The sequence below is a fragment of the Pseudophryne corroboree genome, chromosome 8, assembly GCF_028390025.1.
Source record: "Pseudophryne corroboree isolate aPseCor3 chromosome 8, aPseCor3.hap2, whole genome shotgun sequence".
NCBI lineage: Eukaryota > Metazoa > Chordata > Amphibia > Anura > Myobatrachidae > Pseudophryne > Pseudophryne corroboree.
Genome location: NC_086451.1, coordinates 34383483 through 34409718, shown reverse-complemented (window position 1 = coordinate 34409718; position 26236 = coordinate 34383483). Strand labels below are relative to the sequence as shown.

Here is a 26236-nt window from a genome sequence, read left to right as displayed (position 1 = left end):
TGGATACAATTGAGATCAAAATAAAATAGCGCTGTCTCGTCTTTTTTTGTATAGTTCTTGCGTTTTGAGGTATTTGGGATCAAATCCTCGAGATCAGCTGCTTTTACTTTAATTTATGACGGCGCCAGTGTATATTTGTAATAGAGATTTTAGTTCGGCAGGCTGTTTCCGAGCAGCGAAAATCTTGTCCAGTAAATGTTTGCAACGCGTTTCAGCCACCGTGGCAACTTCATCATGAAAATGGATGAGCGAGATTTTATTTATTTATTTTATTTATTAAAATTTATTTGTAAAGTCCCAGCGTATTCCATTGTGCTGTACAACTGGGAACAAAGCATAAAAAATAATAATAATATTGGGGACGGGATGTGTAAAGCATTGCATTTTGGATGTGATACATCCCAACACTTCTCTCATACATAGCGGCATTAATAATGCAGACAGCTCGTCCAATAAGAACTGTCTTTTGTGATTCTAGGACCTTCGGATTTAGGAGCTGCAGGGGACACTGGGAGGGATCCCAATAAATCCCTCTCAGAGGACAATTCAGAAAGAAGGCTTCTATTAGCCAAGCTATCTAGTTCCTTCTACCCGGACTAGCACCCACCCACCTTCCCTTAGGTGTTTTTTAATTAGTATGGGTTCTTGCAAATGTCTACATATTAAAATGGGTACTATGATAGGTAAGACCAGGATACATTTATATATGTCAGTATTAAGGATGTTAGATACCCACCTGATGAGGTCACCTGGCTGTGGTAGGTGGGTCCTCATTTTTGGCCAAAAATTGTGTTAAGAACCTTAGTTTTAATCCTTGTTAAATTGTAGAGTTTATTATAATTGTTTTGATTACCAGTGTTAGAGGGTGCATCTGCACTTTTCTTTCTTCCCGTATGGCACTACAAGTCTCAGCAAGGTAGCACCTTGTATGTTTAAAATTAGGGTGTGCAGTCCACCCCCCCACCCCCCCCCCACACACACACACACACACACACACACACACACACACACTTTCCCTTTTACATTGCCTATAGGGTCCAAGCTCCGAAAAGAATCGCATTCCGGAGCTTGGTACATATGGGGAATGCGGACAAACCTCAGAAAATGGCAGGTTTTCTTTAGTACATCCCGCCCTCAGCAACAGCAGACAGAGAGGTAAGAGGGCTTTCTGATTGGTTACAGACGTCTTATGTGGCTGTGTCTGCAGACTTGTTAAGTGCGGGTTGCCGTAGCGACAAATGTGTTGAGTACCTAAATAGACATACAAGGGGGTACCCAAAAGAAAGAGGAATCTTGTCTTTGAAGGTGGGGCGCTTGTAGTACGGGCTTCCACCACTGGGTGAATGTTTGCAGAACCTTTCCGAGCCAGTATCCTCGCTGACTTTGCAGGGGAAGGTAGCATTTGACTGCACGGATTTTTTTTTCCAACGAGTTATTCACTCTTTCGCCTATTTTTAGTGAAGCCAAACATGAAAACAATGCTGATTTGGTCCTTTGATGTGAGAGAGAATGTGCACTCAGAATGTGTTCCCCGGGGGTCAAACTGTCAACCAAAGTTTTTATTGGAAGTTTTAAAAAAGATTACATCACAATTTGAGGAAAACACGTCCCGATTTGTGGCGAACAGGTGGCTGGTTCTTCCATTATGACAACGCACCTGCCCAGACAGCGCTGAGTTGTAAGCAATTTTTAACCAAAAACGACACCCACCGTATTCACCCGATCTCACCCCGTGCAACTTTTTTTTTTTTAATTCCTCGGATGAAAAGAGAACTTAAAGGAAAACGTTTTGCCGATATTGAAGAGGTGAAACAAAAATCGGCAAAAGAACTAAAAGGCATCAACGAAGATGAGTTTAAAAAAATGTTTTCAACAATGGAAAAACCGTTTAGACAAATGTATTGATTCAAGTGAAGAGTACTGTGAGGGTGACTGAAGCTTCAAAATGTACAAATAATCAATAAATCATTAATTCCTGTTTCTTGTGGGTACCCCCTCAGTGGCAAACGCAGGATTTGCGTGAGGGGGTTTCCAGAACTGGGTGGAGCCAAGCACTGGGGTGGGGACTGAGGTGACCCAGTATATGCTGGGTCCTTAAAACTAGTGTGTCTGTGTGTGTGTGTGTGTGTGTGTGTGTGTGTGTGTGTGTGTGTGTGTGTGTGTGTGTATATATATATATATACATACATATATATATATACACATATACATATGCACTGTATATACACCTATACATACATATACACATATACACATAGCATATTAAACATGCATATATATATATATATATATACACATACATACAGTACACGTATATATACGCATGTGTATATATATCATATGTGTGTGTTCATATGTATGTATATACATGTGTATATATGTATGCACATGGATATATATGTACTATAATTAAAATAAAGTAAACTTTTATTAGGCACTTACAAGTGCCACCAGGAAGATAGCAGGCTGCAGAGGACGCTAGACAGCCATTAATAATACTCATGCAGCAAAATATAATAAAATAAAAAATTATATATATATATATATATATATATATATATATATCCATATATTCTTATGGCACTCACAGTCCCAAAGCCATCCACCTGGGTGCCATCCTCAAAAACTTATATACAGATGGAGGGTTCCTGCAGACAGATCAGCGTGTCCCCTAGCTGCGTAAAGGAACCAGGCGGCACTCCAAGGATTTAGTTCAACAAATGACACTGGGCGGGATGTACTAATGTACATCGCCGCCCATCGCCGCCCTGCGCCATGATGCTGATCGCATATGTACTAACATATGCGATCAGCATTGCGGAGGACAGCTCTTCCGATAAGAGCTGTCCTCCGCGATGCGCAGCGGCAGCCTGACTTCCGGGATTCGGCCCCAGGAATCAGTCTGCGCATGCGCGGGGTGACGGGGGCGGCCGCAGGGCATGCTGGGAGGGATCCGATCGGATCCCTCACACAGCGCCGCGGAGAGAAGCCCATAGGCTTCTATGGACGCACGCCAGCTAAAGCTGGCGTACCCCGCCGCGGCGCTGTCCTGCCGGCCGGGGGTTAGTACATCAGGAAAATGCGGTAAACAGGGAGTTTACCGCATTTTCCGCTTAGTACATCCCGCCCACTCTGTATTAAACAAATGTGCAAGGCATTTAAACAAGCATAATGCAAGCCACCAACGTTTCAACGCCCGAACGGCGTTTTTGTCAAGGTGCTATGCTGAAAAATAAAACGTGAAAAGCAAACAAACATGTCTAAAACAACTTTCCTGTGCTTAGAAATACCTGAATGTGGGTAAGACCATCCCCGTCCGTTCACGCCGGCTGGTCCCCCGGGACCGGAAGCCGCGGCTCTCCAAAGCTCCGGTCACGTGGGAGACTGCCGTGACGTAGCCTACTACCACTTCCGCTGTTGCCTGGTAACCGCGACCATGCCGTATCCATGGGAACCGGGCCTGGTGGGCGAGAAGGGAAAGAAGTTTAAATATTACAAAACACATCTAATGATGTAAACGTGAACTAAAGTGCTAGTGCTAATAAGGTGTGCAAAACAGTGTTGAATAAGAAACCGATTACGGTTACACATAAACCCCAAATATTATTATTGGTATTAATACTAATATTAAAAACACTGAGATTTCCGCTGGGACTAAGACAATGGACTACATGTTCCTATAGGGCATATCCTGACAAGATACTGAGCTATACATACCCATATAGAGGGCAGACCCGCTACCAGGCATAGAATAGGTGGGCCACTGGGCTACCGTATGTTATTATTATACATAAACACACTATGATACCTTCTATTGTTTTTACTCTTGTTTCTGTTGAAATACACCTAACTAGTATAACTATAAAGTATTACTAAGCTGAACAACCAAATCAGATCTTCAATATCATAAAAAGACATTCCACATGATCTGTTCGTTAAGACCATTGGGGGTAAGGGACTCCAGCATGTGGATCCATTTGGTCTCTTTCTGCGATAGGGTCTTGGCACGGTTTCCACCCCTCAGGGGTTTCGGCACATGATCCAGTATCATATATTTCAACTGTGCCAAAGTATGGTTTGCCGACTTGAAATGTCGTGCCACCGGTTGGTCATTCCCCTTGCCCTCCAACGCCGCTCTGATGGCTGACCTATGTAGCGCCATGCGTTTGCGGAATGTTCTTATTGTTTGGCCCACGTATATCTGTCCACATGGGCAGACAATTGCATATATGACGAACTGGGAGGTACAGGAGAGGTGGTGTCTGATGTCATATTCCTTGTTGGTTTTAGGATGTCTAAATTTGCTTCCCGTCATCATATAATTACAGGTCTCACATTTCGGGCATTTAAAGCACCCCTTCTTGCTAAGGCCTTGAGGTTTCTTTGTCACATCCAGTTTCACCACTATGTCCTTCAGGTTACGGCCCTTCTTGTAACTTGGCATAATTGTTCTTCCCTTGAAGCATGGTGCTGCTGGGTATGAAGAGACCAAGGGCCACAGGGCTCTCGTCGCTCTAGGGAGTACTGAGCTAGCTGTCGTGAACTCAGTAATGAGGGGAATCCTCGTCTCACCATTCTTTTTTGGAGTCAGACTGAGCAGGTCCTCTCTAGACATGCGTAATACCTCATTCTTAAGTGAAAGTAACGGTCCCCTATGGTAGCCTCTAGCTTGGAATTTATAGACTACTAGGTCCAAGGCCGGTTCCACTCTGTCCCTAGCACTTGTTATTCTTGCCGCCCTCATCAATTGTGACTTGGGCAGGCCATTCTTCAGGGCCGGCGTATGAAAGCTACTGTGCAAAAGGAGAGTGTTACGGTCTGTGGGTTTGTTGAAGACTTCCGTAACCATTTGTCAACCTCTAACAGAGATGCAGACATCCAAAAAGTTAATTGTTAAACGACTGCAAATCAGGGACAGTTTTACCGGTGAGTCACCCTTATTATTGGTCTCCACTAGTTCCTCCAAGGCTCCTTCCTCGCCTATCCACAGTAGTAGCAGATCGTCTATGTAGCGTTTGTATAGCAGGGGGACACGCTGATCTGTCTGCAGGAACCCTCCATCTGTATATATCTCCTATATAATAGCCCAGATCTGTGACTTTGTGCCTCATTTGCTAACGCTGGGCGGAGTCACAACACTGGGCGGAGTTAATCAAATGAGTCACAGATCTGGGCAAATCTATAGGAGACTAGGAGCAGAAGCAGATGGTATGGGCATGGCACAGGCAGGGGTGCATACCTCCCAGCTTTCTTCAGGCAGACGGGTGCATATCTCCCAGCTTTCTTCAGGCAGAAGGAGGGACACACACGTGCTGCAAAAAGGGGGTGTGGTCAACGAAAAGGGGGGTGGCTTCGTGGGAGGGTCCGCGATCGCGAGCCACGCCCCCATTTTCGTCAGTGAGGGGGCATGCACTGCGCTCTGTGAGCTGCTGGCATGCCCCCAGGGGCGGATTATGAGTCTGGGGGCCCCAGGGCACTTGAGTCATCTCATTGCTGTACCTGCTGTGGGTTTGGGGGCGTGGTCTAATCGCGCCCTGCGTGGCCACGCCCCCTTATGCAAATTCCAGGATTTTAATTTTTTTTAAATGGGATTTTGGCCCCTCAGCTAGGGGTAAATCCAGACACACCCCCCCCCCCCTTCCCCTACACACCCACACAGGCAGAAGAAGGCAGGGAGGCTTCTGCCTCCCTGCAACACCACAGACCTGCCAACACGCAGCAGCGTGTGCTGACTGTAGGACAATGCTGCTCATAGGTGTGCGCAGGGGGGGTGCCTGGTGCGCACAGGCACCCCCTAATGTCCGGAACCCCGATCTCACATGCCTGATGCAGCCGAGCAGGCTGATTACTGTCCCCTCTGCGCTGCACCCTGCCAGGATTGCATTGCTGAACAGACGCCTGGGTTAATCAAGGGTGCCACTGCCACCGGCTTTCAAACTCCCGGCTCCACCTCCATGTACAAAAACAGCGTGATGTGATTACGTCATGCTGCTCGCACGCCCACCCATCACACCTGCCACATGCCCACCTCTCTCCTTCTATGCTATGCCAACGCCAGCCCCTGATGAGGATCAGCATGCAGCCAGTGTTCCTCTTAGGAAGACAAATTCAATACTGGCAGGCGTTTGGCACAGCATTGACACGTCACTTGTTTTTCCAGCAGCAGCAGTACTAGTCTGCGACTGTCAGTGACAGTGAGTGACTGACTTGTAAGTAAGCTGCTACAGCTTGCAGGGAAAAGAGAGGGGGAGCCAGACCAGGCTGAGGAGGAGCAGTGTAATTGCAATGAGTGCCATCAGGGGTGTTTGTTTGGTGCACTCCACTACATCTGACAATGTATTAGGATTGGTACAAGGGTGGATATTTTATATTGCGATGACCATCAATAGATGGTGTTAGACACGTCAAAAAAGGCGGTGCTAGTCACACCCCTCTGATGGTGCACCCCCTAATAAAATGTGCTGCGCACGCCTATGATGCTGCTGCTGTTACTGGCAGGACGGGGGAGCTTCAGAGCTGGGATAGAGCTACTCCAGCCGGTGGCCCCCCTAAAACTGTGGGGCCCGCGGTACGTACCCCCTGGGCCCCCCTTTAATACAGCTCTGCTGCCGGAACCCCCTCTCAATCCGTACCCCCTGATGCCCCCTCGCGCACAGCCTCTATTCACCGCTGCCCTGCTAAGCAGAACAGCGAGTACAGGAGCTTCCCAACTGCCCCCCCACCCCACCCCACCGTGGGACACTGCGGCCCGCAGGTGGGACAGCGAGACAGACCCAAAAAATTGGACTGTCCCGCGAAAATCGGGATAGTTGGGAGGTATGGGGGTGTGTGAGGGGGTATGCCGTACAGACAGACGGGCACCGGCTCACTGTGCTTGACCCCCACATCAGCATACTCAGCAGGATCTCTCTGGCGCAGAGGAGCGTCACTTTCTGTCACACTCCACGCTTCTTAGCTGCAGTTTTGTGGGGCACCTGCCACTGTGCAGGTTCCGTACTGCCTCTGTTATCTCCAGCCCCAGCAACCCCACCACTACCTGCAGCGCTACCGACCGCAGTGAGGTGCACCCAGTTCCTCACACTTTAGCCGGCGGGCAGCGCTGCAGAAGTCCGCGCTGCTTGCAGGCTCTGACCCCCTCCTCCCTCCAGCCGCAGCGTCTCCTGGGGGCTAACCAGTCACTCCCAGTCTCCCCTTACCACAGTGCCAGGCAGCCGCGCGAGGTCCGCGCTGTGTGACTGAGGAGGGGGGGGAGGGATGCGGACGGGCAGAGGAAGCAGGACTCCAGCCTGAGAGTGTCAGCCATGCCAAGTCTCCAGCAGCAGCAGATCCCAACAGGTTAGAGTGGAACAGCAGCAGCCAGCAGCAGTGACTCCGGTAAGACACATCTGTCTGTCACCACTGTTTTGTCCCTAATACCAATCTCTCCCGTGCCCTGTGTTCTGTCATGTTCCTGTCACCCCTGGCCTTGCCCTGTCACCCTTATCCTGGCCCTTTCACCCTTATGCTGGCCCTGTTACCCCTATCCTGGCCCTGTCACCCCTGTGCTTGCCCTGTCAACCCTGTCCTGGTCCTGCTGCCCCTACCCTAGCCCTGTCACCCCTATCCTGTCCCTGTCATTTCTGTCCTGGCCCCATCGCCCCTGTCCTGGCCCCGTCACCCCTGTCCTTGCCCTGTCACCCCTGTCCTTGCCCCATCACCCCTGTCCTGGCCCCGTCTGCCCTGTTCTGACCCTGTCACCCCTGTCCTGGCCCCATCACCCCTGTTCTGACCCTGTCACCCCCGCCCTGGCCCTGTTACTGCATACCCTCCAACTACCTTTTTGCCAGGTATAGTACCCGCAGCGCCTCCAGATCCCTCCCCAATGCACCACACCTCCGCACCTTCCCCACCACCACATGCGGCACTCCACCCCTCCCCCACATGCTGTGTCTCCAGACCCCCTAAACCACCGGCGACTCCCACTCCGCCGCCCCTCCACCACCCACAGCACCTCCAGACCCCCTCCACCATCCACCCCCCATATATGTCTCCCCCTACACCTGCCCCCCCTCCACCCGCAGACACCCTCCTCCATCCGCGGTCCCCCCCTCACCCACCCACGGCACCCCTGCACCTGCCCCTCCACCACCTGCAGCGCCTCCGGACCCCCTTCCCCATCCGCCGCACCACCTGCACCTGCCGCTCCCCCAACCACGGTGCCTCCGGAACCCATACCCCACCCCCGGCACCCCCGCCCCTTCTTATCCCACAGCACCTCCGGAACCCTTCACCCATCCGCAACATCCCTGCACCTGCCCCTCCCCCACCTGCAGTGCCTTCGGACCCCTCCCCCATCTGCAGCCCCCACTCCTCTGCCCCTCCCCCACCAGCAGCACCTCCCGACCATTCCCCATCCGCCCCCCCCCTCCACCCGCAGCATCTACAGACACCCTCCCCCATCCGCAGTCCCCCGCGCACCCACTACATTCTGTACATCGTGCCCTGCAGGTGCTGTTCACGCCGTTGCAAGGGGCTGCGCCTCCTTCATCATCGCATGCCCTTTCATTGTGCAATATTTAACCACTAACAAAGGAATGCAGGTAATACTCCATATAATACAAATATTGAACCCCAGAAAGGCATGCAGGAGTTAACCCCTTGCGACGGTGTGAAGAGCGCCTGTAGGGCGCGATGAAGAACCTAGTATATATATATATATATATATATATATATATATAAAAATATATATTATTATTTTTTTAGGTGAAAGGGGGGAACCCCCCCCCCCCTCCCTGCGTGCGCCACTGCCCCTCGTACTTAAAGGGAGATGCATAGTACCTTTAAAAGAAACAAAATGGATAAATTGCCCATCAGATTTTGCAACATCAGATTTTGGTTATCACATATCTAGCTAATGTAATTCATTTACTTTGAGGATCGGGACCCGGCCGCGCCAATGTCTGCAAGCGGCTATTGCCGAGGAGGGCTCCATTGGAAACCTAATGGGGGCTGCTCTTGCTGTTGAAAACGAATGTCTGCAGCGGCCCTCCCTATATATGTCTCGGGTGATGCTTAATATCTACAAAGACCCATCCCCCCCCCCCCTCTTTTCCAGGAAACCCACAAATGTTTTTTAATAAATATGCAAATCACTGATCAACGCTTTTGCATATTTTACATGATGAGATTATATGTTATAATGCAACTATTATATGTTATTATGGCGCACACTCACTGTTTCTGTTATTATAGTGCAAAGTTATTAACTTATATTTGTGTAGTCACTGCGTAATGTGCATTTGTGAGCCGTCAGTACTTCTGTAAAGTAAATGTCTAAGTTATTCTTAGACCTCGGGACAATATACAATTACATTATATCTGTCGCTCCTTCAGTTTGTCAAATGAATGTTTTGGAAGTTTGTGCCAGTGGAAAGGATTAGTTGTGTGTCCCTCTGCAGGTGATTGGTTACCTGTGCAGTAGGCGGGGCTGTGGAGACACGGCATCACACACACACACAATGACACTACACACAATGTACCTTGACCCAGGTGGAAAGGGACGAGAAAAGGAAACCCTCCAGGCCGTGGCTGACACTAACAAAGACAGGTATGTCCGCCGTCACCTGCCCTCTCCCCCCGCTCATTCACCTGCTTGTCTTCTTGGTGATCCTGCTGCGCTGGTTCCCTGTTCTATAGTCTTGCTAAATTGTACATATAGTAATGGGATGTAAGCTCTTCTGTCCGGGGCATCAGGAAGGCTCTTTCTTTGCTGTTAAACGTCAACCCTGAAGATATTTGACAGACCTAGGAAATGATTTACGTATGTCACATTCAGAGATATTAACACTGAGCAAACAAGTCCATGGGGACTGTAATATTGCAAAACACATGTATTGTATCTTTATGGCAGTGTTCGTATGTCTATAAAATGATGGTTTGGTTTGATAGTTACTTATGTAGTTACTTTTCTGAAGGTTGAAGTGATTTCCACATACAGGCAATAAGCTATGACTGCGATGTCCTTTTACCACCCTGTAGGGAGGGATTATACGTCTATATAGCAAGTGTAAAACGCACCCAGTAAAAGGTGCACAGGGAGGCTCATCATTTACGTCCGACAGTGTACACCTGCTGATACATTGGTACCATCGTCGCAAATCGGGTCATGTCGCAGAGTCTGAGCGCCTCTGAGGACGCGCAGGCTGAGCTGCTTTGCCGGGATGCAGAGGGCTCTCCAGTAGCAAGTGAGATCGCAACTGCTAGTTTATGCACGCCCAGAAAATGCGATATAAATGGCTATGACAGGCCTGCGTTTACCACCCCCAAATGCTGTCTTCCTGTTACTCTCACTTTGCCATTGATTCCTCAGTGCGACCGCCATCGTAATTTTCTTGCTGAATGTGCGCATCAAGGCTCAGATGCATGCACAGTAAGAAAACATTGACCGATGTGCGTACAATAGCTGCTTTGCGAATGCACCTGAATGAGCCTCAAGATGCACCCAACTCAGCAAGGTGCTGGGTTACACAGGGAGAGAGCAGTAGTATATGTGCCTGGGTTACACCAGGAGGGAACAGTAGTATATGTGCCTGGGTTACACCAGGAGGGAACAGTAGTATATGTGCCTGGGTTACACTGGGAGAGGACAGTAGTATATGTGCCTGGGTTACACCGGGAGAGAACAGTAGTACATGTGCCTGGGTTACACCAGGAGAGAACAGTAGTATATGTGCCTGGGTTACACCAGGAGAGAACAGTAGTATATGTGCCTGGGTTACACCGGGAGAGAACAGTAGTATATGTGCCTGGGTTACACCAGGAGAGAACAGTAGTATATGTGCCTGGGTTACACCTGGAGAGAGCAGTAGTATATGTGCCTGGGTTACACCAGGAAAGAGCAGTAGTATATGTGCCTGGGTAACACCGGGAGAGAGCAGTAGTATATGTGCCTGGGTTACACCAGGAAAGAGCAGTAGTATATGTGCCTGGGTTACACCGGGTGAGAGCAGTAGTATATGTGCCTGGGTTACACCGGGAGAGAACAGTAGTATATGTGCCTGGGTTACACTAGGAGAGAACAGTAGTGTATGTGCCTGGGTTACACCAGGAGAGACCAGTAGTATATGTGCCTGGGTTACACCAGGAGAGAACAGTAGTATATGTGCCTGGGTTACACCTGGAGAGAGCAGTAGTATATGTGCCTGGGTTACACCAGGAAAGAGTAGTAGTATATGTGCCTGGGTTACACCGGGAGAGAGCAGTAGTGTATGTGCCTGGGTTACACCAGGAAAGAGCAGTAGTATATGTGCCTGGGTTACACCGGGTGAGAGCAGTAGTCTATGTGCCTGGGTACACACCAGGAAAGAGCAGTAGTATATGTGCCTGGGTAACACCAGGAAAGAGCAGTAATATATGTCTGCCTCCGGCACTACCTCACACACTTTCATCCTTCCTGTTGGTGTCCCTCAGGGTTCTGTCCTAGGCCCCCTTCTGTTCTCCCTGTACACCTCTTCCCTGGGTGCACTCATTAACTCCTTTTGCCTTCAATACCACCTCTATGCCGATGACACACAACTCTACCTCTCATCTCCTGATCTGTCCCCCTCTGTCCTCTCTCAGGGTTCCAGCTGCCTCTCCGCCATCTCCTCCTGGATGTCTGAGCACTCTCCGAAGCTCAACATGGACAAAACTGAACTCATTATCTTTCCCCCAGCCAGAGCAACACCCCTTACCAATATCTCCATCACTGTTGACAACACCATCATCTCCCCCGTTCCCCAACTCCGCTGCTTGGGCGTCACTCTTGACTCCTCCCTCTCCTTTGCACCCCACATCCAAGCTCTGGCCCAATCCTGTCGGTTCCACCTACGCAACATTGCTCGCATTATCCCATTTCTCTTCCAGAGTGCAATTAAACTTATCATCCACTCACTGGTCATCTCACGGCTCGACTACTGCAATGTTCTCCTCACTGGCCTCACTTGCTCCCATCTTGTTCCCCTCCGTTATGTCCTCAACTCCGCAGCTAGGCTTATCTTCCTCTCCCGCCGCTCCACATCTGCCACTCCCCTTCAACAAATCTATACTGGCTCCCATTCCCCTACAGAATCCTCTTCAAACTCCTCACTCTCACATACAAGGCCATCTCTAACTCCACTGCTCCATACATATCCAACCTCCTCTCCCTTCATATTCCCTCCCGCCCCCTACGGCTGGCCAATGGCCATTGTCTCTCCTCTGCCCTGGTCTCTGCTTCCCATGCTCGAGTTCAAGATTTTGCCCGTGCTGCACCCCTTCAGTGGAATGCGCTCCCCCGCTCCATTAGACTCTCCCCGACCTTGCAAAGCTTCAAACGGACACTAAAACCCACCTATTCATCAAAGCGTACCCCTCCGATGCATAATCTAGTCCTGAGGCTGCTCCTCCATCCCCCTGCCTTGAACATCTCTGCTTTACTTTTATACTGCCATCAGGCTACCTCCCGCTTGCTTGCACCTCATGTCATCTGTCTGTCGCCCCTTCACACTAGATTGTTAGCTCTTCAGAGCAGGGCCCTCTTTCCTCTTGTTGTCAAAGCCATCTTCTCGACATATTTCACTCACAGCTCTCCCCTACTCAGCGACCATCTTTACCCGCTTTTTCTCCTGCTGGTAAAGGCTCATCTCTATCTATGGTCGCCAGCTCAAAGTAGTACGATGATTACTCCCTGGCAGGGCCTACTAGTACCCTGAGTGAGAACATGTAAAAGCGCCCCACCCCTATGTGCGCGCCGAAGGCGCTAGCGCTCCAGGAAAAGTAGGTGTGGCCTCTGGAAAAGTGGGCGTGGCCTCATAACTTCATATTATTAGACTATAAATAAATATATTTTCACACCCCCTCTACGCACACAATTAGCAGCCTTACACATAACAGCCACAGTAGTGTTCCTTACACACAATGTCTCCAGTATAGTGTCAGATACACATAATGTCTCTAGTATAGTGCCAGATACACATAATGTGCAGTGCCAGATAGACATGATATGCCCCCCAGCAGTGCCAGCTACACATGACATGCCCCCCAGCAGTGCCAGCTACACACAATATGCCCCCCAGCAGTGCCAGCTACACATGACATGCCCCCCAGCAGTGCCAGCTACACACAATATGCCCCCCAGCAGTGCCAGCTACACATGATAGTGTTCACTTTTTAGGGCAGGGTGCTGATCACAGGGAGGGCACATTTTTAAGTTAGGAGGGCAAAATAATGTACATACTGTAATGCTTGGTGTCATCTACCTACATGCCAAAGCATGGACAGTGCGCGCCGAAGGCGCTTTTCAAAAATTTAGGGGCGTTGCTTCGTGGGAAAGATGCGTGGCCACATAATAGTGGCAATTCGCATTACACCACACAGTAGTGCAGTTAATACACACTGCACCAGGTAGAACCTCCTAGACACTTTGCGCCAGGCAGAGCACGTTAGACACTTTGCGCCAGGCAGAGCACGTTAGACACTTTGCGCCAGGCAGAGCACGTTAGACACTTTGCGCCAGGCAGAGCACGTTAGACACTTTGCGCCAGGCAGAGCACGTTAGACACTTTGCGCCAGGCAGAGCACTGAGACTCATTGCCTAGCCACAGACTCCTAGCGGGAACACTACATGATATGCTCCCCAGCCGTGCCAGCTACACATGATATGCTCCCCAGCCGTGCCAGCTACACATGACATTCCCCCCAGCCGTGCCAAATACAGAAATGCCCCCACAGTGCCAGATACAGAAATGCCCCCACAGTGCCATAAATGCCCCCACAGTGCCATAAATGCCCCCACAGTGCCAGATACATAAATGCCCCCACAGTGCCAGATATGTCCCCACAGTTCCAGATACATAAATGCCCCCACAGTGCCAGAAATGCCCCCACAGTGCCAGATAAATGCCCCCACAGTGCCAGATAAATGCCCCCAAAGTGCCAGATATGTCCCCACAGTTCCAGATACATAAATGCCCCCACAGTGCCATAAATGCCCCCACAGTGCCAGATAAATGCCCCCACAGTGCCAGATATGCCCCCACAGTTCCAGATACATAAATGCCCCTACAGTGCCAGATACATAAATGCCCCCACAGTGCCAGACACAGAAATGCCCCCACAGTGCCAGATATGCCCCCACAGTGCCAGATAAATGCCCCTACAGTGCCAGATAAATGCCCCCACAGTGCCAGATATGCCCCCACAGTGCCAGATATGCCCCCACAGTGCCAGATATGTCCCCACAGTGCCAGATACATAAATGCCCCTACAGTGCCAGATACATAAATGCCCCCACAGTGCCAGATATGCCCCCACAGTGCCAGATAAATGCTCCTACAGTGCCAGATAAATGCCCCCACAGTGCCAGATAAATGCCCCCACAGTGCAGATATGCCCCCAGAGTGCCAGATAAATGCCCCCACAGTGCAGATATGCCCCCACAGTGCCAGATAAATGCCCCCACAGTGCCAGATAAATGCCCCCACAGTGCAGATGTGACCCCACAGTACCAGATAAATGCCCCCACAGTGCCATCCATAAATGTGCCCCCCCAACAAAAAATACCTGCGGCGCTGGGAGCGGGCGGAGTACTGCTGTCCGGGTGCAGGTCCGGGTGCGGGCGGGCGGGTGCAGGTCCAGGTCCGGGTGAGGCGGGCGGGCTCCAAAGCGCTTGTGTGCGCTATGCACGCTGTGCGGTGCCGTCGTCTGACGTTAGACGCCGGCGTCGCGCAGCGCGCATAGCGCACACTTCACGGCCGGGCCAATGCTGCACAGGGCCGGCTCCAGGTTCGAATATGGCGGCGCCAGCACGCGGCACCCATTAAGGGTGGCGCCCTGCGCGGTCGCTCTATTCGAACATGCCTGGAGCCGGCCCTGCTCCCTGGCTACTTTCATCTTAGCTGTATTATGTTTTGAGAATTGTGGTGATCTTTGTTACCTGTACTCTAGTTTTGTTATTTATTTACTGTAATGCTAAGTTTTATATCCCTGTACTGTTCTTTGTACGGCACTGCAAAACACTTGTGGCGCCTTATAAATAACATTTATAATAATAATAATAATAATAATAATAATATGTGCCTGGGTTACACCAGGAGAGAACAGTAGTACATGTGCCTGTGTGCCTGGGTTACACCAGGAGAGAACAGTAGTATATGTGCCTGGGTTACACCGGGAGAGAGCAGTAGTATATGTGCCTGGGTTACACCAGGAGAGAATAGTAGTATATGTGCCTCAGTAACACCAGGAGAGAGCAGTAGTATATGTGCCTGGGTAACACCTGGAGAGAGCAGTAGTATATATGCCTGGGTAACACCAAGAGAGAACAGTAGTATATGTGCCCGGTTTACACCAGTAGAAAACAGTAGTATATGCGCCTGGGCTACACCAGGAGAGAGCAGTAGTATATGTGCATGGGTAACACCAGGAGAGGACAGTAGTATATGTGCCTGGGTAACACCAGGAGAGGACAGTAGTATATGTGCCTGGGTAAAACCAGGAGAGAACAGTAGTATATGTGCCTGAGTTACACCAGGAGAGAACAGTAGTAAATGTGCCTGAGTTACACCAGGAGAGAACAGTAGTATATGTTCCTGGGTAACACCAGGAGAGAGCAGCAGTATATGTGCCTGGGTAACACCAGGAGAGAGCAGTAGTATATGTGCCTGGGTAACACCAGTAGAGAACAGTAGTATATGTGCCTGGGTAACACCAGAAGAGAACAATAGTATATGTGCCTAGGTAACACCAGGAGAGAATAGGAGTATATGTGCATGGGTAACACCAGGAGAGGACAGTAGTATATGTGCCTGGGTAACACCAGGAGAGGACAGTAGTATATGTGCCTGGGTAAAACCTGGAGAGAACAGTAGTATATGTGCCTGAGTTACACCAGGAGAGAACAGTAGTATATGTGCCTGAGTTACACCAGGAGAGAACAGTAGTATATGTTCCTGGGTAACACCAGGAGAGAGCAGTAGTATATGTGCCTGGGTAACACCAGGAGAGAGCAGTAGTATATGTGCCTGGGTAACACCAGTAGAGAACAGTAGTATATGTGCCTGGGTAACACCAGAAGATAACAATAGTATATGTGCCTGGGTAACACCAGGAGAGAATAGGAGTATATGTGCCTGGGTTACACCGGGAGAGAACAGTAGTATATGTGCCTGGGTTATACTGGGAGAGAACAGTAGTATATGTGCCTGGGTTACACCAGGAGAGAGCAGTGGTATATGTGCCTGGGTTACACCAGGAGAGAACGGGATCCGGTCTGAAGATCGACAGTGTCTAGGTCGACAATGTTTAGGTCAACCACTATAGGTCGACAGTCACTATGTCGACATGGATGGAAGGTCGACAGGGTTTCTAGGTCGACATGTGCTAGGTCGACAGGTCTAAAGGTCGACATGAGTTTTTCACATTTTTTTTTCTTTTTTTGAATTTTTTCATACTTAACGATCCACGTGGACTACGATTGGAACGGTAAAGTGTGCCGAGCGAAGCGGTAGCGGAGCGAAGGCACCATGCCCGAAGCATGGCGAGCAAAGCGAGCCATGCAAGGGGACGCGGTGCACTAATTTGGGATCCCGGTCACTCTACGAAGAAAACGACAAAAAAAAAAAATCCTCATGTCGACCTTTAGACCTGTCGACCTAGCACATGTCGACCTAGAAACCCTGTCGACCTTCCATCCATGTCGACCTAGTGACTGTCGACCTATAGTGGTCGACCTAAACATTGTCGACCTAGACACTGTCGATTTGATGAACCACACCCCAGAGAACAGTAGTATATGTGCCTGGGTTACACCAGGAGAGAACAGTAGTATATCTGCCTGGGTAACACCGGGAGTGAGCAGTAGCATATGTGTCGGGGCATAGGCGCCGATTCCGTGGGTGATCCTGGGCCCGAGCACCTACGGAAAGCCCGGCCCTGTGCAGGTCCTTATAGTCACCGCCTGCACTCACACCCGCAGGCGGCCCATTGAGTGTCAGCTGGGGGAAGCTGCAGTGCCTTGCCCGGTGCTCCACTGAGACCATGCTGCGCTCACCCCCCTGGCGGCTCATGTAGACATACACCACATGAGCCGCCAGCAGGAGTGAGCGCAGCATAGTCTCAGCAGAGCCCCCGGCATGGCACTGCAGCTTCCCCCAGCCCACACTCAATGAGCCGCCAGCGGGGGGTGAGCACAGGTGGTGACTGTAAGAACCTGGAGCTTCCCCAGTCGACACTCCTCCCAGCCACCGAATACACGAGAGACCAGTGACCCAGCTGACTGTGAGCTGGGGGTGGAGCCGCGGGCTGGAAATTTTTCAGCCCATGGCTCCACCCCCAGCTCACAATCAGCCTCCTGGTCTCTTGCGCCTGCGCATAACGTAATTACATAATTACGTCATCCGGCACTGCAGCACCCACCAGCAAAAACATAAATCGGCGCCCCTGTGCTGGGGTCATACTGGGAGACAGCAGTAGTATGCGTGCATTGGGTATGCTTTACCGGCACCCTGGATACTAGCGGTCAGTATAATGACGTCGGGATCCCGGTCGTCGTTCTCGTAACTACATTCCCGTATGTGCCTGGATTATGCTAGGACATGCAGCTGCACAGTGGTTGCAGTAAATGGTAAAAGGACAATCGCCAATTCACACACAATATAATATATGACTGGACAGTGGGGGTCATTCTGACCCGTTCACTCCCTGCGTTTTAAGGCAGCAGAGCGAACGGGTCCCTGCTGCGCAAGGCTGTAGCAGGGATGCGATCGCCTCTGCCTGATTGACAGGCCGAGGCGATCGCTGGGCGGGAGGGGGCGGAACGGCGGCGTTTGGCCGCCGTTTCGTAGATTTCATCCGGCCAACGCAGGCGTGGCCGGACCGAACGGGGGGCGGGCCGCAGTGGCTGCGTGACATCACACGCAGCTGCTGCGGGCCGGGGAGCGATGAGTAGCTCCCGGCCAGCGCGCTAAAGCTGCGCTGGTCAGGAGTTACTCTTGAAGTGAGCTACTCTGTGCGATGCCTTTGCACTTCTGCAAGGGGGGGCCGGACTGACATGCGGGACGGACCCCCGCATGTCAGGGAAGAAGATCGTAGCTGTGCTTAATTTATTTTAAGGTTAAGTTGTCTTTGTTCCACTACAAGAAAAGTTTATAAAATAGTTGTCTTTCAATTAGGTGGAGCTATAAACAGTACCCAGGTATTATTAAACTCTTTGTTTAAATCTGCCCCGGGTTGGACACCCGAGGACCGAGTTTGAGAACCTCTGATCTAATATACACCCCCCCCCCCCACCCCTTCCACCAGGGCCACCCTGTGTTAAGTGCCCCAGGCACCCCCAAGGCTTAATCCGTACATACATGCATTCGCAGCTGAGAATGTGTACGCAGTAGCTGCACGAATATATGCAAATGTCGCTGCCACCTGGATCTGTATTGAGATGTCAGAGGCGGCTTTGCAAATCCCAGCGGCTGCACGCAGAGACCCAGCATCCGTCACAGGTCAGTTGATCAGTGAAATTCTCAGTAGCTCTATGATCGGGCAGTACGGCCGCAGGAAGTGAGAGGCTAGAGCCATTGTAACTTTGCCGCCACTCCCCCGTTACCTTTCCAAACAGTCCCTGTCAACCACTTTGCTAGTAAATCCTCTCTGCATCCACCATCACAAGAACATTATGGAACATGCGCAGTTCAACTTAGAGGCATACGCAGACCGCGGAACCGCCTAGCTGTGAAAAAAATGGTTTGCGGACATCTTTGAATCAGACACGGAATTAGGCTGGTGATCATATGGCTATGACAGCAATGTGGCCATCGTCTCGTAGTTAATTGCATGCCACTGCTTATGTATGCCTTGCTTTTAATGTGTCATTTTGTATCGCTAGCTAATGAAGCACAATAGCGAAACAAATGCATGTCTGAAACCTGTTTAATAATACCAGAATAAGACCTAAAAGACAATTGGTTGTCTCCTTAAATAGCCACTAAGTCCCCACATAGTTCTTATATATACGGTATAGGCAGAGCCGGCCATAGGCATAGGCAAACTAGGCAATTGCCTAGGGCATTTGATATGCCTAGGGGCATCAGCACATAGTTGCCGACTTTTGGGCTGCTTTCTCCGGGAGAGAGCAGCCAGTCGGCTCAGCAGGGGGGCGGGCAGTGAGCTGATGTGAGGAGGGGGGCGGGCCGGAGGCGGGCCAGAGGAGGGACGGGGGCGTGGCTGCTGGATCGCGTCATGCAAGCCACGCCCCCCACTGTGTAATGCCGCAATTACCGGCATTATACAGTGGGGGGTGTGGCTTGCATGAAGCGATTCAACAAGAATCGCGTCATCGCCTGCCCGGACCGCCCACTTCACTCGCTAAGTGGGCAGCCGGGCAGGGGGGGACCCCTGTAATCTGGAGACTTGCCTGCTCTTCTGGGGGGCCGGGAGGGTCACCCGATTTTCGGGAGCCTCCCGGCCATTCCGGGAGGGTAGGCAAGTATGCATCAGCAGCTTCTGCTGATTAAAATGATATGCGGCATGCCTATATTCTGTGTGTAGCATTTCATATGCAGATACAGCCACAGTCTCACACAGTATATAGGCATGCTGCATAACATTTTAATCAGCAGAAGCTGCTTGTGCATCCTAGCCACATACCAATGCAAATAAGATGCATTTTCATAAAAAAAGGTGTGCCCGACGTTAGCATTGAGGCAAGATTTAAGAGGACACATCTGTATCCAAGTAGAGGCAGGGGTCACAGTGTTAGTGGCAGTGTGAGTGCTGTGTGCATGTGAGTGGGTTGGTTGTGCAGTAGTGTTCGGAATATGTGTAAGGAGCATTATGTGTGTCATGTAAAAATGCATTAATAATGTGCAACATATGTGTAAGGAGACTATGTGTGTCGTGTATAAGGGCATTAATAATGTGCGGCATATGTGTAACAGGGTACTACTGTATGTGTGTCATTATGTGTATAGGGGCACTAATAATGTGCAGCAAATGTGTAGGGAGCACTATGTGTGTCATTATGTGTATAAGGGCATTAATAATGTGCGGCATATGTGTAACAGGGTACTACTGTATGTGTGTCATTATGTGTACAGGGGCACTAATAATGTGCAGCAAATGTGTGGGGGGCACTATGTGTGTCATTATGTGTATAAGGGCATTAATAATGTGCGGCATATGTGTAAGGTACATTATGTGTAAAAGGGCATTAATAAAGGTTGTTATAATGTGTAAGTTGCATTATGTTTATAAGGACATTAATAAGGTGTCTCATATGTGTAAGGGGCATTACTGTGTGGAATTAGGTGTATAAATGCATTACTAATGTGTGGCATTATGTGTATAAGGTGCTCTACTATGTGGCGTTGCATATAGAAAGGGCACTACTGTGTTGTCTAATGTGAATAAAGAGCAATAGAGTGTGGTGTAATGTGAATAAGGATCAATTCAGTGTGATGTAATGTGAATAAGGGGCTCTACTGTGAGGAGTAACATTTATAAGGTAAAGGGATACTGCTGTGGGATGTAATATGAATTATGGACACTATCGCATGATCAAATGTGAATAAAGTTGCAGTACTGTGTGGCGTAATTGGAATTGGGGTTACTATTGTGTGGCCATGCCCCTTGCCAGCAAAAACACACCCCTTTTTGGGCTGTGCGCCAAATGTGCGAACTGTTCCTATTTAAAATATAGGGGGTACCAACACCAAAATAAGGACTGCTATGGCTGAGGGATGGTGGTGCTGGGAAAGAGGTGAAAGGTCAGAGGCGGAACCAGCAGTGGTGCTAGGGGGCACCAGCCAAAATATTGCCTAGGGCATCATATTGGTTAGGGCCGGCTCTGGGTTTAGGAACTGAAAGCTGAAGTTCAGAGTTAATCTTTTGATTAAATTTGATACAATTTGTTAAAAAGTAACGAATGATCTTCTCGCGCCATTCCACACAGCTGAAGCCCTCCCATAGTTTTAGAACAGTGTCCCACTGTGGAAAACGGAGACTGCAGTCACTTCAGCTGCTGAGACATCACTGGACCCACCCCTCTATGCAAATCAGCCATCCATGCATGATATATATTAATCTTAAATGGTCTTACCTGCTTTTAGAAGTATTAGGGACTAGATGGAAAATGCATCTTTAGGCCATTAAAGACAGGGCAGGAATAAAATGTGGATGCGGATGATTGTCCGTATTGGAGACTTACCCCTAAAACATCGATAACATTACTTTACGTTTAACTGTCGTTTAATAAGATATACTATATGTTAAACGTTTGGTTGTATGTGGTGATACATAATCTCTATTATATCTGTGTTTGCCACTCTGTAGGTCGATGCTGTCATGTGTAGGAACCGTAAGGGTTTGGCGGTAGGATGTCTGATCATCATCTCTGTCGCGTCAGGGATCATTGCTCTGATACTCAGCCTGGTGGACATCAGGGATATATATCTGCCATCAAATAACAAGGTAAGTAGCCCACCATTCACACCATAAGTTAGGGGATATTGGGCCAAATTCTGAGTCGTACACGCAGTGCCAATGGGCCTAATTCAGACGTGATCACTGCTGTGCATTTTCGATTGACAGGCAGAGGCGGTCGCTGGGCGGGAGGAGGCGGGCCGGGTGGGCCGGTGGCGCGGGCCGGGCAACGCAGGTGTGCCTGGACCCTTGGAGAGGGGAGGGACCCTCACGGCAACGAGTAGTTCCTGCCAGCGCGCAGAAGCTGCGCTGGCACTGAGCTACTCCTGCAGTACAAAAGCATCGCCACTGTGCGATGCTTTTGTACTTGTGCAGGAAAAGTTGGGACTGACGTGCGGGGCGGACTACCCACATGTTAGTGAATTAGGCCCAATGTTCCCCTACTAGAGGGGTTTTTTGCAACTGCGCTTGCACAAATATTTCTGAGATCCCCTATGGCGCATGCATTACACAGAGTGTCCACACAGAGGCGCTGTTGCGATAGGGACAGACGGTATCAGAAATGTTGCGGAAAAGTGATGGGCGGTGACTGGGATTTTGTCCTTGTCGACCAATAGTGGTCGGCGTATTGACTGTCAACCTTAGTACTGTCGACTTATCAACTGAATCCCCTCATAAATGACCTGTCAGAAAATAGTTTATTTAATCACCTGCACTGAAAGCCGTGCAGACTGGATGCAGCATTTCCTTTTATCTAATCACTATAAAATGGAAATTGCAGTGTAAACATCAGGTTACAGGATTAGAAGTATATGAGTGAACACCCTCTCACGTTGTTTGCCCATGTTACACAGAATAGGATATAGGCAGCTAAGAGGAATTAGCTGCCCGTGGTATCTTACTGCACCAATAAATACATATATTGATTTTCCGCAATCTTGTTCAAACAGGTGGCTCACTAACTTCACCCTGGCACAGTCCTTCAGTCAGGCGTTTTATGCAGCAGGACGGACACACTAGAAGGTTGTGCCAACACTGACTTTGAGAGATGTGGTAGGATGTTCAACACCGGTGTGCCAGCAGTCAGTGTGTGCCAAATCCCCACCCAGGGCCACCATTAGGGGGGTGCTGAGGGCACAACTGTCCCGGGCCCAGACGCTCTGACAGAGAGTGGATGGCTCGGGCCGAATGCCACCTTGTCGACCTATCATCCGGATACCCCACAGGCTAATCACAGTTTGTGGACTGGCGGCCGATCAGGAGTGACCATAGCGGCTGCTCCTGATTGGCTGCTGGTCCTCAAGCAACAGTTGGCTTGCAGCCGACACGGTATTCGAAATGCCGACACTGTCTCTCCATGGCTGCTGCTGATCTGTCTGTGACCAACCCAGCAGTACCCCGTGATGGTGGTCCTGTTTAGTCATGTCAGTGGGCCCCCAGGGACTCGCCAGGCCCTAAGCGGCCGCTTTGGTAGCTTAGTGGTGAATCAGCTACTGAATATGTTGTTTGTGTATTACACAGTATTACAGTATGGTGTGTTCTCTATTACAGTACAGTATGGTGTAGTCTGTATTTTAGTAATATTACAGTATGGTGTAGTCTGTATTGAAGCATTGTATTACACTATATTACAGTATGGTGTAGTTGTATTGTAGGATTATATTACATTGTATTACAGTATGGTGTACTCTGTATTGTAGCATTGTATTACACTGTATTACTGTACGGTGTGTTCTGTATTGTAGCATTATATTATACTGTTTTACAGAATGATGTGTGTTGTGTATTGTAGCATTGTATTACACTGTATTACTGTACGGTGTGTTCTGTATTGTAGCATTATATTACACTGTATTACTGTACGGTGTGTTCCGCCGTATTGTAGCATTGCATTACACTGTCTAACTGTACGGTGTGTTCTGTATTGTAGCATTATATTACACTGTATTACAGTATGGTGTGTTCTGTATTGTAGCATTGTTTTACACTGTATTACTGTACAGTGTGTTCTTTATTGTAGCATTATATTACACTGTATTACAGTACGGTGTGTTCTGTATTGTAACATTGTATTACACTGTATTACTGTACGGTGTGTTCTGTATTGTAACATTATATTACACTATATTACAGTACGGTGTGTTCTGTATTGTAACATTGTATTACACTGTATTACTGTACGGTGTGTTCTGTATTGTAGCATTATATTACACTGTTTTACAGTATGGTGTAGACCAGAGGTTCCCAAACTGTGTGCCGTGGCTCCCTGGGGTGCCTTGGGACACTTGCAGGGGTGCCCTGGGTTGGTGGTCCAGGACCAATTCAAATTATTCATGGTCAATATAACAGGCAAAACCAGTGCTGGTGGCTGCCAGTCATAAAATATGTGGCCAAACAGAAGCAAATCCTGTCCCTCACCACACAACTGACCCTAAGGATGACATATAATATAAACGTGATCTACTTAATGTAATATTTCTTTCTAAATTTCTCAATAAGAAATTTTTGGCCTAGGGATGCCGTGAAAAAAATTCTGATATTCTAGGGCGCCATGATTCAAAAAAGTTTGGAAACCACTGGTGTAGACTGTATTGTAGCATTGTGTTATACTGTATTACAGTATGATGTAGTCTGTATTGTATTTATTATTATTATTATTATTATCCTTTATTTATATGGTGCCACAAGGGTTCCGCAGCACCCAATTACAGAGTACATATGCACATAATAAAAACAGGAAAACAGTGACTTACAGTTGAAGACAATATAGGACAAGAACAGGGTAACTAAGCATAACTACACCAGTAGACGACATAGAGATAAGTTCCAAGGTGTCCAATAAACTGCGGGATTTGGGCAGTTGAGGATTATTAAAGTAAGAAAAGGATAAGCACATGAGGAAAGAGGGCCCTGCTCGTGAGAGCTTACATTCTAAGGGGAGGGGTAGAGAGACAGGGGTGACAAAGATGGGGTACATAGAGAACGTGGAACAGAGGGTTAGGATGAGATTTGGCTGGGTTTGGTAAAGAAATGAGTATTAAGAGCCCGTTTGAAGTTCTGTAGGGAGGTGGAGAGTCTGAGTTGGAGAGGTAAAGAATTCCAGAGAGAGGGAGCAGCGCGTGAAAAATCTTGGAGATAGGAGTGGGAGGAAGTAATCAGAAGACAGGAGAGTCGGCATGCATTAGCAGAGCGATGAGGACGGGTGGGAGAGTAAAGGGAGATACGGTCAGAGATGTAAATGGGAGAGGAGTGAGTGAGGGCTTTGTGAGTGTGAGAAGTTTGAATTGGATTCTGGAAGGGAAGGGAAGCCAGTGAAGGGTTTGTAGGAGAGGAGAGGTGGATGTAGTGCGTTTGGTGAGGAAGATGAGCCGGGCAGCAACATTGAGGATAGATTGGAGTGGAGAGAGGTAATTGTCAGGAATGCCAGTGAGGAGGAGATTACAGTAGTCCAGTCTGGAAATAATCAGTGAGTGAATAATGATCTCTGTGGCATCCTGGGTGAGAAAAGGCCTGATCCTGGAAATGATTTTGAGATGAAAATGACAGGTTTGTGAGAGGTGCTGAATGTGTGGTTTGAAGGAGAGTGAGGAGTCAAGGATTACGCCAAGACAGCGTACTTGGGGGCTAGAGGAGATAGTCGTGCCATCAATAGATAATGAGATTGTGGGAGGTGAGGTTGTGCGGGAGGGTAGGAAGATGATCAGCTCAGTCTTAGACATGTTGAGTTTAAGAAAGGGACATCCAGGAAGAGATAGCAGAGAGACAGTTGGAGGTATGAGTGAGGAGAGCCAGGGAGAGATCAGGGGAGGAGAGGTAGATTTGAGTGTCATCAGCATAGAGGTGGTATTGGAAGTTAAAAAAACTAATGAGTTCACCTAAAGAGGACGTATAGAGAGAGAGAAAAGGAGAGGACCAAGAACAGAGCCTTGGGGGACACCAACAGTTAGTGGAAGTGGGGGGAAGAAAGCGTCATGAGAGGAGACAGAGAAGGAACGATCAGAGAGGTAGGAGGACAGCCAGGAGAGGGCAGTATCACGCAGACCAAGAGAGTGAAGGATTTGCAGGAGAGGGTGATCCACAGTGTCAAAAGCAGCAGAGAGGTCAAGAAGACTAAGCAGAGAGTAGTGGCCCTTAGATTTGGCTGCATGGAGGTCATTGCAGACTTTTGTGAGGGCAGTTTCAGTGGAGTGGAGAGAACGGAAACCAGACTGGAATGGGTCAAGCAGTGAGTGAGAGGAAAGAAAGGCTGTGAGGCGATTATAGACAACACGCTCAAGATGTTTGGAGGCAAAAGGGAGGAGAGAGATGGGTCGATAGTTGGAGAGGGTGTTTGGATCAAGGGTAGGTTTTTAAGAACAGGGGACACAAGAGCATGCTTGAAGGCAGAGGGGACAGTGTCTGATGAGAAGGAGAGATTGACAAGGTGGGCAAGATGGGAACAGGCAGAAGGAGAGAGGTAGCGGAGGAGGTGGGAGGTGATAGGGTCAATTGGGTAGGTGGGGGGGGGGGAACGGATGAGGGCCATGACTTCCTCACCAGATGCATGGGAGAAAGATGTCAGAGTTGGTGAGAGAGAAGGGGAGGGGTGGCAAGGGATGGGTGGTGGCTGGTTGCTGGTCTGTTGGGATGTGATGTCCTGACGTATGGAGTCAATCTTGGATGTGAAATAAGTGTGAAATAAGTGCCAAAGTGAAGAGCAGACAATGAGGAAGGGAGAGGTGGTGGTGGTGGGCAGAGGAGGGAGCAAAGAGGTGCCAGGGGTTGGAAGACTGGGTAGAGATGAGAATTTTGAAGTATGATTGTTTAGCGAGGGAAAAAGCAGCACTGA

At 49.2% G+C, this 26236-nt stretch overlaps 1 protein-coding gene across 1 annotated transcript in view; it reads left to right on the top strand.

Moving 5' to 3' along the window:
- Positions 1-9512: 9512 nt before the first annotated feature.
- Positions 9513-26236, top strand: part of LOC134948316 (ectonucleoside triphosphate diphosphohydrolase 8-like) — an 89746-nt gene continuing 73022 nt past the window's right edge. The window contains exons 1-2 of the mRNA XM_063936236.1: positions 9513-9586; positions 21319-21456. Of these exons, the coding sequence (XP_063792306.1) occupies positions 21331-21456 (126 nt within the window). The 5' untranslated portion in view covers positions 9513-9586; positions 21319-21330. The remainder of the gene's footprint in view (positions 9587-21318; positions 21457-26236) is intronic.